The following is a 21217-nucleotide window of genomic DNA, read 5'->3' on the forward strand; positions in this document are numbered from 1 at the left end:
GTTATTATATGTGTAAGCATCGTATTTTACTATGAAGTCTTCAGGAGAGTTTGCAGGAGCTTGTCCATTCTGTTCAGAAATATCTGTGTGACAAAAAGCTTTAGACAGCAAATTTGTGGGTATAGTGGTTTAAGCAAGACAAGATGGCTCTATTTTAATGGATGCAATCTATCAGGCCTGCAATAATCCAGAAACACAGTTAATTCCCAAATCTTCATGTAAAATTTCACAAACTGCAGATTTTGAGATGCCACGATCTTTGAATTGGTTGCCGCACAATCACAGTTAATGTTTGCAAGACATCTGGGCTGTTACAGACCCGCCAATTCGCTGAGGTAGTTCATTGGTTGTGCTACACTCAAATGTGGCCATCTTTGAATTTCAAAACCATTCTTATACCAAAGTATCGCCCATAAACTTGTCACCAAAAGTTTTTGCATCATGAAAATTATCTCTCGAGTAAAACAGCCAAGTTTCTGATAAAAATCCAAATTAACTCCGTGGTCAAGTGGTTCATCCATAGTGAAATGCAAAACAAGCACATGTAATAAAATACAAAGCAGGATGTTGTGATTCACTGACTCGGTAGAGCCAAGTGAATTTCTAGCACCCGTCTCCGAAGTCACCTCGACTGTCATAGCTGGTCTGAGAGAGTCAGTCATATAATAATCGATCAGCGAAGAGAGGTTGGACACTTTTCAACTAACACGTACGGCAACATAACAGCATGAAACTTACTGCTGTATAACTTACATGAATTTTTAACAACTATTTGCAATACAACACAGAGTGAATAAATAAAGCAAAAAATAAAAGAAATATATTTATTGTTTACAAAACTACTCTAAAGTACAAACATTTTACATGAGTCATACAGATATATTGAAAATAAAACTACACAAAAACAATTAATTAATAAAATAATTATATATATATATATATATATATATATATATATATATATACCTGAGTACAGTCAAAAATTGTATTAATAAAACATAAACATGGTTTTCGATTGCTTCACTTGACTGAAAGAAGTAGATCCTACATTTTAAATAAATTTACTTGTAGTCAATACCAATAAATAAAAACAACAACTTTAAATGAAAAGGGGAAAGTTTGATTGAACTTTCAGCTACACAATTTCTTGGAATTTGAGAAATAAAAAAATTTTGAACATGGTGCAATTTTAAATTCAACTGTTTTATTTTAAGGACAAACCATTTGAAATATTGAAACATGGCTTATTTATTAATTTCATTTCAATGGGTGAGCTTCAGAGTTTTGAGAAACAAATAGACCTATTTTTTTAAGAACAGATGTTTAACTTTCTAACTGAAAATTAAAATAAATAAAAAACTAAATAATTTTTTTTATATATTTATGTACAAAATTCCAAGAATAATTAAAACCAATTTTTATTAAATTTTTTAAACAAATAGCTAATTTATATCTGGGATAGTCATGCAATATATTGTATTCTACAAAATATAAAATAAACAGTCATACTTCACAAACTTTGCTCAACTTCATGCAATTAAAACATTGAAAATTACTCTAGAGTTTATACATCATTTTGTTAACATTAAAATGTATAAAAAACAATTTCTTAAAATACAAAAAAGTGTTATTGAACAACTTAGTAGGCCAGTGGGTGACAACGGTGAAATGTTTATGAATGAGACATGTTAAGACGCATACTATACAAGTTATGAAGTGTTAAAAATATGTTTGGCACAAATATTTTAACAAACAACCATTTGTGGAGCAAATAATTGAGACATTTCTATAATTGATCTTTAATATATACAATGTGACTACCAGTCGGAATATAGCTTGACAAATTTGATAGCTAATTTTAGATTACCATTACTGGTGATGGTAACCTACTTTTCTATGCAGTTGGTGATACGACCTTTGGGGTAAGGCCCAGAAGTCATAGGAAAATCTGTAATGATAACCCACGATGAGTTGTCCATCATTGTATAGATCTAACTGTAAACAACAGCCTAAACCCAACTTCAGATACAGTTGGAAGATATTACCGTTTAACCCTTTGAATGCCAACGTCTGATTTTACCAGACTTTCGGGAAAAAAATCACTAAAAATCGAAAACTTTATATTTCTAAACAAATATCATATTAAATTATTAGTGAAGAACTGTTATTTTCAAAATAAACTATTATAGTACACTTCCGATCAACTGACTTAAACAAAAATCAATCTAGAACTCACATATGAACATTTTTGGTTGACATGACGGCCGGAAACAAGGCGACATTAGTTTCTTAAAAGTTGTATAACTCACTCATTTTTGAAGATATTATATATACATTTTTCAAGATTTATAGACAATTGAATATCCTTTCCAGTGATATGGACAAAGAAAGGGATATGAAATTTTTGGTAATGATAATTTGGTTGAAAAATGAAATTTAAATAAATTCTGGAATTTTTTTTAAGTAAGTAAATTTTTGGTATTTCTAAATTTAATGTTTATGGTAACTATGTTATTTTATGTTAATTAGGCAGAGTTTTCAGAGAAAAAAATCATGCTAATCATGCTTATTAGCTTATTAAATAATCAAACTGTGAATTTTTTACCACCAGAAAAATACCTGGCACTTTTAGGAGCACCCACTCAATAAATACTTATCACTCAAAGGGTTAAATGTGTAAAACATAGTTCAGATGAAATGAGAAACACGTTTGCACACACATACACATAAAATGAAATGATAAGATGGCATAACACAAAAAATACAAATACACTGCCAGTCAAATAGAGTGAAGAAAATACTAACAAACAGCTTTCTAGAGAGTCCCTTTACACCATTCAAGAGAACTAACAAATATTAATATAAATAATTTTATATACGATTTTACATACTCATTAACCAAATGATGATCACAAATGTATATATGTTTCAATTATTCTAAAGAGAATTTTCACTGATTCTCTAAATGTGAACGTCAAAAGATATATTGTATTCATAATTTGCTCAATGTGACAAGATATTTTATTTGTTTACACATTTTTATGAAATAAACATAGTTTGTAAAACTAATGTGCATAGAATGTGTCAAAATAAAAGAAAACATAAAATTTAAATATTAGAGTATATGAAATACAAGTTCAAATACCTCTAAAAACTACCAACCAGTTTGAAATATAAGTATTGCTAGTTACAGTATTAAATTAGGGATAAATTTTGGCTTTTGCATGTTTATAAATGACAAAGTATACAATATATTAATACAAAAACTTGATATCACATTAAATTTAAAAAAATTAAGTTTGAAAAAGTTTAAACTAAACCAAATAAAACCATTTGGTGCCAACAAGAAATTTATTAAAATGTAACTAACAAACACAACAAACTTAACCAAAAAATATATTAGTGCTAGTGATATAAATAGTTTATTTTATGACTGAAAGATAGATTATAAATTCAACATTAATATATTTACATCAGTCAACATTGTATTATTTAAATAGAAAAAAAAACTACAAAGACAATTATATAAAGAGTATTTTTCTAATTATCTATTACTATAAATCTCCATTCTTTAATTTAAGGAATACAGAAGTCTTATTATTTATAAAACTAAAAATAAGGGCCCATGAAGTCACAGTTATCAAAACAAGTTGTAAAAAAGGTTCTTCTGAACCAATCACAAGAGCCCTCTGACTGTACTGTTTCCCTGTGTTTTTCTTTTCATCGTATATACTTTGTTTATATGTAAGTCAGTGTATTTATTCCAATTATGACGGTAATTTCTTACCATTATTTAAGAAAATGTCTGCTCAATATAAAAAAAACCAATTTTTTTCATGTTACTATAGCCATCACTTGGTTTAGTTTTCTTCGCTTTGTTCAAATTTTGAAATGGAAATGGTTTACAAATATTGCTACTTCAAACGTTGTACATCTATAAACGCTGTAAAATGTTGAGTTTTTACTTAATTGTATCTGCCATTCAATTAGCAAACACAAAATTCATACAGTAGAAGACGGTCTTGGCTCGTACAATTTTAATATAACTGGAATGAGGTACACTACTTATCCAAAATTCATTAAACCCGTTTCAATTAAACTAAAATTTTACAGACTGAACTTTTTGAAAGACAGCACTTTGTTAATATTTATTTATTTATTGTTAATAAATAAAAATAATACACTCTGCATACCTTATAAATTTAAAATACTTCAAATAAATTTATTTTCAAAATACAGTTAAAATTGTACTTGAAAATATGGTAAGTGTTTATTCCCATTGCACATGATTATTTTTATCTACAATATCAAACAACAAAACCATACCTAACAGTTGCTTGTTATTGATGATGGATGGTTTGAAAGAATAATGGGGTTTTGTATACTTATCATCGTTATAACGGTTCTTGTAGCTAAGAGTAATAATTAACTTGCCTGTCAAAGTACTCCTCTAGTATTAGTGCCTCTATATGCCGTTAGTGTAGTATCTTATCTAGTAACACCACAAGTAATTGCTTGTTTGATTGCGAGTTTAAACACGTTTAATATTAGTAGTGTTAATTGGGCTGCAAGACACCATGTGACGCAGCCCAATTAACACGCAGGCGTATTAACACTGGCTAATCGGCTCCTCATTCACTCTTGTCAGTGCTCAAAAAAAACAAATTACAATTCCCGAGAAGGGTTAGCTTCTGGCTGGCTAACACATGCTGGTAAAACCTATTCTGCGTAGAGCAAAATCTAATGTTATCTATCAATGTGCAACCCGATGAATGTTCGGAAAGTGAACATCACTAACACAAATGTCAGGATTATTGGGTCATTGTCAGGAATAACTTGATCAACAGTTGCAGTTTGCTAAACATTGTTTTAAAGGTTTCAGTAACATCAAATGTGAGAGAGAATCGTTCCCTGCACACTTTGATCGGTAGTCTGGAACAGAGCCTTCCATTCTTCCAAAGAACGATCAACTGTGAGGGGTGATTTGGGGTCCACTGTCCCTCCTAATGGGGACTGTATCACGGAATCTTCACAGGAGACAACCCCAATCCCCCAACCTTTCCTACTCTGTTATCCTGTCACTTCAAAGGCTACAGAGAACACCTTTGAAATTCAAATTGCAGTTGACAGTTTAGTGATACAAACATATGATTGTACAAAATTTCTCGAATTGATTACCGAAAAAAATCTTAAATTGGAATGACCATATACTACTCTTTGTTTGAAGTTATCTAAAGCAATATTTATGATTACAAATCTGTCTGAATTCTGCAATGAAAAAGCTCTTAAAATGGTATATTATCCATTTTTTTTTTATCTCAATTGGTTTTTAGTATTGAAATATGGGTAAATACATTTAGTTTTTACAAAAAGAACATTAATAAAATTTTATTAATACAAAAAAAGCAGTACATTATATTTCTAGTATTGCCAGACTGACTGAACCATAATCAAAATAGAAAAAATTACAGTGGCAACTTCAAAAATGCAATTTAAAAAACTAGAAAACAGCAACGTTTTGTTTCTAACGTCCAGGTAAAACTTCACCATGTGCTTTCGCGATAATTCTTTAGTTGACCGTCAGAGTGTAGTAGCAGTTAAACAGCACTACTTGGACTTGTAGTAGTTGAAATAAACACTATATCATTTTATGGCTGCTGATTATTGTGTAGTGAAGCAACGGTTTGGCACGTGGTGTGGCAGTTTAATGCAAAGTGAGATCGCCCGTGTTAACACAGGCGTAGCAGTTAAGGAGTTAAAGCAACCCAATCCACAATGAGCAACTGACAAACTTGCAACAACAATTTATAGATAACTGTGACTCCAATCCAGAAAATATTTCTTACAACAAAACTCTGAGAGAATAAAATCTGACGCATCGTCAGACAAACATGAGTCAGTCGGCGGTGACTAGAGATTCAAAGCACGGTGATGTCCTGTCACGTTCGGACTTGTCTTCTATGTTGACTTAGAACTCGTTGAGGTGAGATGTGTCTTTTTCCAGGGGATTCTCTTTGAGGAGAGAGATTATCATACTGTAAACAAAAACAAAATGTTTTAGTGACATTGGAAAGGCATGGTAAATTCTGAACAATGATTTTGCCAGTGGCCACATAACCTTAAGACGCCAGATTTCAGATCTGAGTAAGAGATACAAAAGGTTTAAATCCTGTATGTGACCTGTACACTTTAGTACTTTAGTAGACCATTTACTACACCAACTCTGCCTCTTAATTGTTTGATAAGATACTCGCAAAATCCTTTAAAAAAACTTTATTATCGTTAGTTTGATAAAATTATAAGGTTTAGAGATTGTTAGTTTCATTTTTTTTTACTGAAGAGTTCAATCTACTTCAATATATCATGATTTAAATAAAAAAACAAAATACTGAAATTATGTTACTGAATGTAAGTTAGAAACTCAATTTAATGTAAACACTTTTTTAAAAGGAAAAGAAAAAGGGGCTCATAAAATCCTAATTGTTACACTTTTAGCCATTACTTTCTTTTCCAATTCAAAACTAAACAAATACCTTCATTTTATAGAAGGGATCCTACACCACTTGCAAACTTATTAATCTTAATTTTTGGTTTTTTAGAAGCGAAGCCTTTCATTCTTTTTCATTCTGTTTGATTTTACAATTTCTCTGCTTGTGTTCTTTCTAATAATATCTATATACTTAAATATTCTTTGATTTCATCCCACAACTTCAAGAAGACATCAATTGCCTAGAAGGCAGATCAAGTTAGTTCTTTTCCTCGCCTCATGGTGGCTGAAGTAAGTTGAGAAGTTAAAATAAATTTGAATCGAAATTTAAGACTATTAAATGTATCAATGCACTACACACCATAAAATGAAGAGAAATAATATTTATTTTTGAAACAGAATATCCTTGTCTAGGTAATAGTTGTTCTAATAATGATTCTATTAAAGATTGTAAGCTATTGAACAGAGAAGAATATGGAAATACAAAAGAGCTAATTGAAATTTTATTTTAATACAATTGTGACACCGTAATGAGAAAATATACGAGAAATAGAAAAAAAGAATTGTCCATGTCTAAAAGATTAAAACTGTTGATAAAGAACATGGTCCTCAAGATAATAACGTCTATTTAACTAATACTGAAAGTTTGCATGCAAACTATTAGTATTAATATAAATATTTGAAGTTCATTGTAATATATACAAGGTTAATCAAAATTTGAATGAAATATTTTTTAAACTTTGGTCGAATAATATGGTCACTCTTTGTACAAAAACTGCTAAATATATTTATTTAGAATAGAGGAATGCATGACTAGAGTAGCATAGACTCATAATCCAGTCACAAAAGTAAAACTTCATGGAGCCTATCACAGAGCACGAGATTGCCAGTAAAGTGAAATGTAACATATGCAGAACCAGTGCAGGCTTGCCATTTAAAAACAAAAGAAGCGATAAGCTTCAATTTATTGCAGGCAAAAACTTGGATTGATTGAAAGAAAATTGTGGGTTGTTACATTAAATAATAAAAATTCATATTTTTTATTTAATTTTTTTTAATAAAAACATCAAATTGTGACCTTTAAATATGAACTGACTAAACACTTATCTGGCTAATTTTTATTTCTGAAGCTGGAAAAATTTATCTTAATTTATCATTATTCATTTCCCATAGGGACCTTTGAAATTTTACGCAACTTGAGCTGTGTTTGGACTGAATTTTCCACCAGCTCCTCATGGTTTGCACTTATTTTTAATAACAAAAAGTTAATAGGATCAAAAGATATTTCGATATAGCATACACTCACACATTACAAAATTATTCAGTTGTTCCCCAAAAATTATTTTCTAAAAATATTATTCTTCACAAACATTCAGTGGTATGTTAATAGACCTCAATCTTCCATAGATACCAAAAGGTTGATTTTAAGTAAATGAAAAGGATGATTTTAAGTAAATTGAAAAGGATGATTTTAAGTAAATGAAAAGGATGATTTTAAGTAAATGAAAAGGATTATTTTAAGTAAATGAAAAGGATTATTTTAAGTAAATGAAAAGGATTATTTTAAGTAAATGAAAAGATTATTTTAAGTAAATGAAAAGGATGATTTTAAGTAAATGAAAAGGATTATTTTAAGTAAATGAAAAGGATTATTTTAAGTAAATGAAAAGGATTATTTTAAATAAATGAAAAGGATGATTTTAAGTAAATGAAAAGGATGATTTTAAGTAAATTAAAAGGATGATTTGTCACTAACCAGTAGAGATAAATAAAGAAGGTGACCAGGTACCAGCCTAATGATATCATACAGTCTCGCATGTGCTTCTTGAGCTGTCCTCGATTGTGTATCTCTGTGGGATCGTACACACCTGTGTTTCCTGACGGTACCATCGCGTATCTGTAACATGTTACAATATGAACATAAATATAAAAATAGAGAAAACCTTTAAAATGTTTAACCTATAAAACCTGTGGAAAAGATTAATTAAGGAGAAAAATACGAGCCATAATCAGAAAGTAAATGTACTCTAGCTCTCATGGCCGGAGGGAATTTTTTTCAACACGTTGGCTACACTACCGTGAAGCCTGATTCCTCAATGAGGTCAGTGTGTCAGAACTGTCGATGCAATCTCGAAGTGTGAAATACGCAGCATTATAAAACGAAATTAAATTTGTTATCTTTATAACAAAGTTCTTTTTTTTCTTCAAAAAAATTCTTAATATTTATTGGAAGGGCAATAAATTATATTTCAAACAGCTCGTTGACATTAGAGGAAAAATTAAACTTTTTACATTTCAACTTTGTATTTTGTATGATTAACTATGACTACAATATTAAAAGGTTCTTGCATGCTTTCTTCATGTGTCAACATCTTAATAGTATTTTAATATGTTGAAAAGAAATCAATCAGTATATCTGTACACTTACGAAAGTTGGAACGAGTTTTTGGTGGTGAATATATGTCCAAGACAATAAGATGCACATTGAATTCTGTATTAATTTTAATTCTGATACTTTCTAAATACATGTCATATAGTAATAATTTAAATACGGTTTCCGTTTTCTTGCTTCCCAAAATTCTTCTAAGTTACTTCAAGTTTTTTTTTACTAAATTGTAATAAAATAAGCATCATTTGTTTTATTTGCGTTTTTCATTGTATTTACATCAATAACCACAATATAAGTACACCATGTTAATTTAATTAATTGGTTACTGGATTTGTTACATATAAGTGTGAGGAGTGACATAAGTACAGCTACAAAAAGATTTGAATGTAAACAGTGAAATCGTTAATTAATCCTGTTAAAACTATAGGACAGTAGTAAACTAAATTTTTCATAAACTATAAGATAATTTAATTTGAACAAAGGATAATCGCGTTGTCCATGCTGGTAACTAAATAAATATCATTTAGGTGAGATAATTTACTTGGTTCACTAAAATGAATCTGTTAAAATGCACAGCATGATTATTAACATCACTGCATTCAAAGTATGTTTATTAAAAAAAGAAGTTGAACTATGAGAAGTTTATTACACTAACTATAATCTCTACTGGTTGTTTGGTAAATTAAATACAGCTGCCACTAAATACAGGATGCATCGATACATAACAACAGTAACGTATATTTGTGTTTTCATAATACATAACAACAGTAACGCATATTTGTGTTTTCATAATACATGAAGTAAATTGCATGACATAATAATATATCACTCCACTAAGAAAAAGTTAAAATTTCATATTATACTCCATTTTTTAAATAAAAATCTTAAGAAAATATGAAAAGAAATTTGAATTAAAACACTATTAATAAGATTTGGGGTAATGATTGTCAAGCCCAGGACGGATAAAACATTCAAGAATATTTAATGTATAAATATAAAATAATTCGTAATACTAACACGTTTCTAACAGCGAAAATAATTTTTTTAAACAATAAAGCCTATAGCTAATTTAATATATAAAGATGAGCGCCAAAAATACAACAAAATAATACATAAATATAGTATAAATAAACAATATAAAAATGATATAGCTTACTCATAGCTCATCCAAACGACCATAGGAATATTGGTGAGGGCCAGAATCCACCAACCATAGAGGAGAAACAGGATTACAATCAGTGCATGAGCCAGGAGCTTGGGGATCACCCACTGTAACAACATTCAAGAATATTATTGAGGGCCAGAATCCACCGGCCATAGAGGAGAAACAGGATTACAATCAGTGCATGAGCCAGGAGCTTGGGGATCACCCACTGTAACAACATTCAAGAATATTATTGAAGGCCAGAATCCACCGGCCATAGAGGAGAAACAGGATTACAGTCAGTGCATGAGCCAGGAGCTTGGGGATCACCCACTGTAACAACATTTAAGAATATTATTGAAGGCCAGAATCCACCGGCCATAGAGGAGAAACAGAATTACTATCAGTGCATGAGCCAGGAGCTTGGGGATCACCCACTTTAACAACATTCAAGAATATTATTGAGGGCCAGAATCCACCGGCCATAGAGGAGAAACAGAATTACTATCAGTGCATGAGCCAGGAGCTTGGAAATCAACAGCTATCATGTTCAACAGTATCAAAGGCCTTTGAAAGGTCGTAACTTCTAAAATTAACAACATTTTTATGTTCAAGGCGATCAAAACAAGCACTTACAAGAGCCTGTACCGCTTTTAAGGTAGGTACTGCAATTAGAACGGAAACCAAACTGACAGTCACTGAACAACTTATTTGACTCTAAATAATCTACAATCTGCCCATGTACCAACCGCTCAAAGACCTTCGACACAGCTGGAATAATAGAAATAGGTCTATAGTTGCAATGCTTTTCCATAGGACCTTTCTTATGAACAGGAATAACCTTACTAATCTTAAATATATCAGGAAAAGTTCCACTATTAATACATTCATTAAACAAGTAAGTCAAGACCTCACAAATATGTTCGGCAGCAGCTTTTAGTACATGTGCATTGATACCAAAAACATCAAAACATGCGCTATTGCTTAGGCTAAGAATAGCTCCATAGGTTTCCTCCACCTTAATTTCCTTAAAATTAAAGGTAAAATTTATAGTCTCTGAGTTACAGGACTTGTCAAGATAATAAAAATAATCACAGGTACTATTACCAATGTTTTTACAAGTTTCTTCCACAGAAGAGACAAAAAATCATTAAAAGTGTCAGGTTTAAGAAAATAAGACTTGGGAACTGGCCTGCTGTTGACTTTGGCTGACTTTTTTATTATGCCCCAAGCAGCTTTGCTTTTATTTTTGGATCTATCTACTATACTATTGTTATGACTAAGTTTAGCTCTATTAATCTCACTTTTGTACACTGCTTTGAGACTTCTATATTTTTCCTTTACATCCTTATTATCATTGGTATTTTGCCTAATAAAATATAACCTATCCAGCTTAGACTTAAGTTTAACAAGACCATCATAACAATGTTTAAGAATATTATTGAGAGCCAGAATCCACCAGCCATAGAGCAGAAACAGGATCACAATCAGTGCATGAGCCAGGAGCTTGGGATCACCCACTGTAACAACATTCAAGAAAATACTGAGACCCAGAATCCACCAGCCATAAAGCAGAAACAGGATCAGAATTAGTGCATGAGCCAGGATCTTACGGATCACCCACTGTAACAATATTCAAGAATATTATCAAGGGCCTGAATCCACCAGCCATAGAGGAGAAACAGGATTACAATCAGTGCATGAGCCAGAAACTTGGGGATCACCCACTGTAACAACATTCAAGATTATTATTGAGGGCCAGAATCCACCAGCCTTAGAGCAGAAACAGGATCAAAAGCAGTGCATAAGCCAGGAGCTCAGGAATCACCCATTGTAACAACATTTAAGAATATTATTGATCCATCTTATATATATAACATTTAATTAGAATGCATTCAAAAATTATTTAGACATTCATTTACATATTTAATAATGTTCTTACATGTCAAAAAGCTTTTTGATCATATTAAATACGCTTTTTAAAATTATGGGAGACAGTTTTTAGGTAACATCCTGTAGCTTAGGTGTGCTTAGAATCAATCATATCACAATGGAATTTCTAAAGAAAAGTCAACCTACTTTCTGCTTAGAAGGCAAATAGTATACTTAAAATTCCGTTGTTACACCTTCTTTCAGACATAAAACGATTACTATTATTCTACAGCTATCACTTTGTGGAAATTGGTAGTATGAGTTATTGATAAGTATTTTTCAGTCGTGCCATGAGCTTTTGGATCCCAACATGAAGAACTCTGCCTTCTGACCATTAAACCACGTAGTAACGATTTCTTGCAACATGTCATCATTTTCCAAGCGTTTTCCACCAAGAAATTCCATAAATTTTGGAAAAAAGATTAAATTCCGATGGTGCTGTCACGGCTTTATGGTGGATGATCCAGTAATTCTCAAAGAAACTTGTTCAGCTGCGTATGTGTACTTACCACGACGAGGCCGAACATTGTTGTGAAGCAGAACAACGCCGCTAGAAAGCAAGCCTCGCCAGCGGTTTTGAATAGCACGCATCTCTGTGCATTTATGGTCATGCCTTGCAGCAGAAAGTCTATTAAAAGTAAGCCTTTCTAGTCCCAAAAAACTATGGCCATGATTTTCCTCGTTGAAGATTCTTGCTTAAATTTCTGTGGCTTCGTTGGGGAGCAGGTGATGCTTCTTACTGGATTGAGGTCTAGTCTCTGAAGTGTAGCATGCAACCCACATTTCATCATCAGTCACAATGTGACTTAAGAACTCATCACCATCCTTGTGATCTTTATCCAAAAAGGATAAAGAATTTGTCATACGCTTCGCTTTGTTCTTCTGTTCACATTTTAGGCACTTATCTCGCACACGTTTTTTTGTAAAAAAGTTTATCAGTAACAATATTGTAAACCTTAAAAGACCTCCTATGCTTGTAGTGACAGGTAGATGCTAGAGTAAAGACTGTGAGACCACTCCCATGCTTGTACAGACCTTAAAACTTGTGGACATTTCTGATGAATTTGTAAATAGTAAAGTTTCTGTTTTGGCTTATTTCCTCATAAACTTTTTTATCAGTCTTCATTCATGACAGTAGACTATCTGAAACCTAGAAAATGCCAAAACAGCCTACTATTCATTAGTAGAAACCCATATGAGGTATGGGATTGCTGTATGGGGCGGATCCTCTGTCGGAAACCTCAACAAGGTGCTTGTCCTGCAGAAAAAAGCCATTAGAATCCTCGCTGACCTTGAACATCAACAAAGCTGCAGACAAGCCTTCCAAACCCTCGGCATAATGACCGTCACTGCTCTATACATCCAAGAAGTAATTCTACATGTGCACAGCCTGGGTCTTCAAACAGGGAAAGATATCCATTCATACAACACTCGCCATGCAGCCAACTACGTTCTGCCTCCACATCGCACAGCAATTTATGGAGAAAAACCATCTTATATCGGCCGGAAGTTGTGGAACGCTCTCCCAGAAACAATGAGAAGATTGAAGAGGAGTGCCCTACAAGGAAAACTGCATGACATCCTAGTAAATCAACCATTTTATTCACTGGACGAGTTCCTCAACGCCTGCAATGAAACATGGAGATTTCAAAATGTACCTTGACTTTTTTTTTTAACTGAAACACAAATGTATAAACATTCATCATCCATATTTATGTAATAATATTATGTGACTCTATAACTGTTCTTAATGAATATGTAAATAAAGAAGTTTGTCTATTGTCTATTGTCTATCTAGTTTGTTCTTCATCATGGACATTTGTCCTTCCTTCATTAAAATGCTTACACCATTTTCACACATTTCTATTGTTTATTACACCCGCATTATGAACTTCAACAAGGTGCCAGTGAATTTCAGCACAACAAACTTTTTTTATTTAGAAACCAATTTACTGAGCTTCACAAATTTTGTAAGCACTTCACAATTGGCGGTATTAATCATTGACATGGCAACAAACAAAGTGGTATAACCACACTATCAACACCGGCAGAGATGTGAAACGTAATGGCGGCATAGTGGGGGACTGGCCAAGCTGAGCTTGAACGGATGTCATGCGACATGATGTACGGGCACAAAGCGCAATCGGATCTTACTTTTAAAATGACCTTAGTATATTCACATATTTTTTCAGGAATAAAATTTAATGTACACAGTATAACTTACTTGTCAAATGGTTGATTCAATCAAGCAAAATGAAACAATGAAGAAATTACACAGTAAAAATATGGAATACTTACCATATTGAGTTTTGAACAGCATTGTTGAGCATTCAGATAATCACATTCTAGATCTGAAAGTGTTATAACCTAATCACATGTTAAGAAAAAACATTACTTCAAAAAATACAAAATAGTTACTTTTTATTTACTAACATACAAAATCTAATTTAAAACTAACTTGGACTTGGTACATTCAGATCTTTTATTGACAATAAAAACCAAACTCTTTTTTTTTAATTAAAAATCTGAATACATTCATTATTTAGGCCAACTTACAATTCTAATTATTTGATGAATGAGTTGAAATATATAAGATACAATACAAGTAACACTGCTATATATCCATAGTGATGATGGGCATTAAGATAAATCCACATTTTCTTGAGGTTTTCTCAGGTTCAAAAAAATTATATATTTACTCCTTTTTTGCTTTGTGACCCCTATTGCTAAAGCCATCAGTGATGGCTATCAAAATCCCGACAGTGCTGATCTTTCGGGATCTGTTTGTACGTATTTTATGTAAATGAAGTTTTAGAATATTTAATATACTTATACATGGAACTAATACCACATAGTGGGATGTAAACTATATTTTCTGTGTGTTATTGTTAGTAGTTAAACATTTGATATTAGGGAATTTTGTAAATTTACACCCATCAACAAATTTTATTTAAAAAAATATTTTTGTGAGCTTTATTTTATTTTAAAGTTTATTTAACAACATATTATATATATATATATATATATATATATATATATATATATATATATATATAAATAACAATTATTAGACTTCTCAATAAAAAAACTTCCTTTAATATTTCTACATTTGCTGTTTTCAAAAAGGTATATTACAAAATAATACAGCAATCAAACAAAATTAACATAAGTAAATAGACATTTACATAAATAAACAGAAATTTTTGAACATGTGTTTAACAGCTAAGAGAAATAGAAATATCATGAACAGAGAAAGAATTTAGAACAAACTTAGAAAAAAAAAATGAATACATAATGAAAACAATTTATTAATTAGTCTTTTATTCAGACCAAAGAGTACTTTTGATTTTAATATTAACTGATGGGACTGTTCTAAATTTTCTAAGTAAATTTTGTTTCCATCTTCGGGTACTTTGCAAATACCTTTCAGTGAATAACATTGTTCAAAAATTTTTTTTTTATGGCCTAATGCGTGTTGGGAAACCAATTTTTTCATCCTCTTTTTTAAACGGACGACAATGATTATTCATTCTTATGTGCAATGGGTTTGTTGTCAATCCAACATAATCCAATGCACAATTTTGACATGTTCACAAAATATAACTTTTTTGCGGTGGCTTCAAATGTCATAGAGTGGTCACCAAACCGAAACAGGTCTTGATGTCCAGCCATGTCCTTTCAAAAAACATATTTAAAAACTTAATTTCTACTACTCTTACAAAACCTCCTGGTTTAAAGTAACACACTTTCGCACGATAAACAAAGACACTAAAAAAAATTCAATATTCAATTTAAAAATGCAATTACGCAGACTTTGAACATGTCCGAAACAACATTCAGACAAACATCACACACTCTGAGTAAAACTAGAACTAGTTGATGGTTGATCCAATATTAGTAAAAGAAACAAGCTTGCTTCAAACTGCAGTACACGATATCTAATGCAGCACTGGACCACAGCCCCATAGCGCTCAGATAACGCTATTAGTCGCAGCCACAGATAACACTGAAGCATACAGATATCGTGACACAGAGCAAACAAACAGAAGAACAAAATATTTTAAACTAAATTATTTATGAACATAGGCCTATCCCCTAAAACCATGTTATATGTCATTTCCACCCCCTAAAATCATATCAATATATTATATTTGTTCAGAAGGACGAGCAGTACACGTTAATAACGTTGAAGCTTTGATTGGCTACTCCGGATGTTAACCGCACTAATACTCAGTAATGTTGTAATACATTAAAAACAACTAGCTTTTATTATTTGTAAATAACTATAACAAGAATGGTTTTTAATTAGATAATTTCTAATTAATAATTTGATTTGCTGACTCGATTATCATGGTACCCGCTTAGGGTAGACTTTAATAAGCGGCCTACACTCATTATTCAATTGCTATTATCGAATGATTCAATTGTTTTTATCCAAAGGAATAATTCGATATTACAATTGATTTAACTTAGCATATGATTTGAACTTATTACTTATAGTAATTGTAATGTAAACAATAAACAGCAAGAAGTAACTAAAATTTGTAAACTTTGAAAATAGTGATGAATATGAGGAAAATATGTGATATTTCTTACAAGCGACTTCAACATATGGATTTGGCTCCTGGGAACCCATGGGGAGAATTCTTGGTACTTTGGGATTATACCGACCACACCCAGACATGAATCGTTATTTCACATTTCGTTTCTACTGATTACTAGATTAGCGTAGAACAATATTTCGTCAATATAAAACAGGAATTGTCTTATCGCAAACCCCTCCCCATCCTCAGACAGAGGTCAAAGTCGAGCGTCTAGTAAATAACGTGATTGCAGTCTCGCCGCCCGTTCAGCTGGTGCATCGCTTTGTTGTACTTCCGTGTTTTACCTCTACATTTCTCCAAACACAAAAATTCAACAAAAACAATCATTTACCAAACTAAACTCTTTATTAAAAAAACACTAAAAACTTGTTTTTATTCTTGATCACATTCCGCCACCCAAAATGCGAGTGCCTCCGGCCATCAGCGCGGGCATTGACAGCACCTTCGGTGCTGCCCCGCGCTGATGTCGACGAAAGAAAAACATCCCTCGAGATAGTACCTATCAGTAAAATATCAAATTCTAGAGGGGCTAATCAGAAATATAAATTGAATTGTAATGGAAAGGCAATTATGTACCGTGCAAATCACGTGATGCCGCGCGGCCTGCCGTAATCAGGATTCTCGAGAAAGATAAGATAACAGCGATCACAATACCTGGAAATGCTTGTAAGTTTGTAATTTTGTAATTGAAGAGTTGTTTTTTTCGTTCTATCATGTTTGTTTCTATAAATTTCTATTTTTGTGTTCTTCATACTAGTGTGGTCGGTATAATCCCAAAGTACCGAATTCTTTCCTCCATTTCACAAAAGCGGTTACTCGTTGATATCAAGCTGGGCAAGTTGTAATATTGTAAAGGCTTCTTTGATATCTAATTCTAGACCATAGTTAGTTTTATATTATTGTTAAATTTATGTTTTTAAAATTGTAATGTACAAGATTCTTCTTGTTATGATTATTTATAACTCTTATTGTATGTGATTTTTACATATTGAAATTGGATAGTATATCAAATTGTTAAATAAGAGCAATCGGGTAGGGTACGGTAAGAGGATCCGTTTTTTATATCGAAATTGCCAATCATCACCATAACCAATATGATCAATCGATACTGATGAATTATTTTTAACAATTAACTTAAATAATCTATATCAACAGCTGTAAACACTTATAAATTATACTCGTAATGTAATATTTCAATTCTATATAAGTAACATTTTATTATTAAAAATGGCAGTCAATTTTAGAAAACTACATGACATTGCTTTGAAAGATAAGACATGATTTTCGTGACCAACATGTTGGACTCATACCGAAAAACCCATTATGTGAAATTTGTGGGAAAGAAACAACTGTAACTGTGAGAGGAGCAAATATGGTCGTCTTCAGTTTTCCTAATTTTGGTTATAATAATTTGTTGGATCACTGTAAATATTAAATTCATATTTTAATTTAAAATATATGATTGTTATTGAGGACTATAGATACTTTTATATCGATTGATAGTCTAGAATTTGAGATGCGAATATTAGGTATCGATGATAACATTTTTCTATATAAAAAACCGGGTCCGCTTATCGTACCCTACCCCAGCAATCGAATAAGTAGTGTAGGCCGCTTATTAAAGTCCTCCCCCCCCCCCACTTATTACACTGCAGCCAGATCTAGTGTTAACGAACATAGCCTAGTTTTGTCATCAGAGCGTTGGTTAAGAAATTCATATTTTATCCACTTTAAAAATAGTTGGGTAATTATCATATTAACGGCCGAGGCGGAAAAATACGAGTTTTGCGTTAAAAACTTATTGGAATCGTCATATAGAAAAAAAAAAGTATAAGGTTTGATGGGGTGGAAATGAGAAATAACAAAGTTCTAGAAAATGAAAAATTAAATAACTTTTCACTAATATCTCCTTGTTCTACATCCACGTCTAGCGTCACGTGACCTTTTGTGGCCAATGATTGAACCTCGTGATGACGTCATCGGTTGCGCCGCCATCTTTGCAAACGTAAATGAAAAATAATACAGAAATGAGCAGAATTTTGATCATTTTGACCTTTGGTGCTGCCCCGCGCTGATGTCAATAAAAGAAAAACATCCCTCGAGATAGTACCTATCAGTAAAATATAAAATACTAGAGGGGCTAATCAAAAATATAAATTGAAATGTAATGCAAAGGCAATTATGTAAAGTTAAAAAACTAAATAAATCATGAAAAAACTCAAATATATAGATGGATCAGAGAACACATACCATTAGTGTGTTGGTGGATACAGCTGAGCAGCAGCAACAAAAAAGTCGTCTATCACAAACGAAACGACAAAGTCTCCCAGTTTAAAAACACCACTCGAACCGCACGACGAACACATACACTCATTTTTAAAAATTCCATGTTCAATTAAAAAAGAGATACCCATTTCGTTTCAGTTATAAACTTACTCTTTACTTGTTGCCCTACGAAACACTCCGACACACACAATTCACTAGGGTTGGTTGAACTAGTGGATGGTTGATTCATCATTGTAAACGCACTCACTCAATCCGACCTACTGAACACGATATCTTGTGTAGAACTGACCCATGCCCCGGAGAACTCAGATAACAGGTACGTTATCAGGCTGCTATCAGTCCCGGCCGCAGATAATATTCAAGTAAACAGATTATCCAGACACAGTACACAAACTGAACATTAAAAAACATTAGGAACTTAACCACTTATCAATATACCCCCTAAAATCATGTTATTTGTCATTTGCACCCCATAGTACTATATATATTTTTTGTTCAGGAGGGTGAGCAGAATACGTTGGTAACGTCAAATTCGTGATTTGCCGCCCCGGCGTTTAATCTTACTGGTACGAATATTTGATGGTTGGCTATTGTTTACAATATAATGAATTACAAAAAAAAGGCCTTCAGTAAGGTCTTTAGCACTAAGCAATAAAACCACTAAATTAATTAGACTAATAGAAAAGGTACTAGTAATACACTCATACTTATAAAGAATTATTATAAGCAGGCACACCTAAGGCTTACGGTGTTAGAAAAGGATACAAAATATACCAGCAAGAACAGAACTGCCCCAGTATCAACTAATGAAAATGCAAATACTAAAGGTTCACTCATATTCAATAATAGTTTTCACACTTAAGTATCAAAATTAATTTTTATTTTATTTTATAAACGTTCACAGAATTACTAAACTCTAGAATAAACGCTTTATTTTATAACCTCAAATCTCCAATCCAACCGCTAACAACCTCAGGTTGGAATATTTTTTGTATTTGCATAAACGTAGACTTTCATTGCTTACTAGGGTGCCTTGCTATTTCCTATTGTGTTTTTGCTTTGTAATTAATGTTTCGTGTCAATTCTTTTCACTGTAATCTTTGAGGGTAGATGTTTTTAAATGCGTTTAAAAAGATTAATTTTATGCATTAAAATATTCAAATTTGTATGTCTTGATGTTATGCCGATACAAACTATGTGAACGAGAAATATGGATAAATCCCAGTCCCACGACAGATCAGTATTGGTTTTAATACCTCCACAGCTTTTGTATTTATAATTCACTACTTGATACAATGGTTTAATATTTACAATAATATTCAGTTAGAATATGCTTAGTTTTGGTATTAAGAATAAGACTCCTTGCTATAAGTTAAAATAGTTCAGGAAATTCCAATATAAAACAGTTAGCTGATTCAGTGACTTTGGAACTATCGTCCGATTTAACTACCAGGTTCTCCAATCGATGGAACTCATCGCGTGTTCTCTGTTTAAGTCCGTCTGATAGCGTCCCTTAGACGCACGAGCAGTCAGTTTTACCGTCGGAGTCGATCTAAGCATGACGTGCTCGATGCTCCGGTAGCGGTAGCTCGGCAAAGGTTTCGCCCTTCGTCCTCTCGTTTGTAATACTAATCTCTTCTTGTAGCTCATCCCGTTATGAAGTAGCAGATGCGGTTTTGTTTTCTCTCTAACAAGGTGCGTGGGTATTGAACCCCCTTTGTATATTCATTGGCTGAATCAGTGCCGTCTTGACTCTAGCCTCGTGATGAGCGATGTCTCAACAAACTCTGCGTTTTGTCGTTGATTACTCCTGACTTCAAGTTTGACTTTACGAAAATCTAGCAAATACCTGCGGCGAGAGGTAGGTTACGAGACCTTCTCCCGGAACAGCAGTCGCTCGCTCAAGTAATTTGGTTTCTAGTTTGATAGGACCTTGTGGGCCATGCAGAACGTAAGTAGCCTGCGAACGGATTCCATTGGCAGCATCTCAATATGAATTAAGGGATTGAATCGACTCAAATTAAAAATTAATGGTATATCAGAGTTTTAAAGTTTCTGAATAAGATCCGTATTACCCCGCCCACTACATTCTATTACCCTAAGCAGGGTAGCAGTAGTAAGTCACCGTAAAGAGGATCGACTGGTTAAACTCATCGATCCTGGCGTGAAAATGGCTCAACAAGCTGATGATACAACTCCCTGCATTAGAGTTAAAACAAAACACGAATTAGAAATCGATTTATGTTTAACTCTGAATCCACGTATTCAGTATTTGTCAACATTAAATCTGAGGGCCAACAGTTATAAATAAACGCAATCAACTTTTGCCTTTGGCAACAAGAACCCGAGAACCTCGTAAGCGTGATGGCGGATGA

The 21217-nt window shown here is 32.5% G+C and overlaps 1 protein-coding gene across 1 annotated transcript; it reads right to left on the reverse strand.

Moving 5' to 3' along the window:
- Nucleotides 1–5373: 5373 nt before the first annotated feature.
- LOC124356653 (protein cornichon homolog 4) lies at nt 5374–19821 on the reverse strand. Its single transcript, XM_046807780.1, has 5 exons — nt 19608–19821; nt 14251–14319; nt 10033–10145; nt 8244–8384; nt 5374–6035 (listed from the first exon to the last, which is right to left on the reverse strand). Exons 1-5 carry the CDS (start codon nt 19677–19679, stop codon nt 5969–5971), a joined length of 462 nt encoding a protein of 153 aa, XP_046663736.1. The 5' UTR covers nt 19680–19821; the 3' UTR covers nt 5374–5968.
- Between the last annotated feature and the right edge of the window lie 1396 nt (nt 19822–21217).

The sequence above is a fragment of the Homalodisca vitripennis genome, chromosome 3, assembly GCF_021130785.1.
Source record: "Homalodisca vitripennis isolate AUS2020 chromosome 3, UT_GWSS_2.1, whole genome shotgun sequence".
In the NCBI taxonomy this organism is placed as follows: Eukaryota; Metazoa; Arthropoda; class Insecta; order Hemiptera; family Cicadellidae; genus Homalodisca; species Homalodisca vitripennis.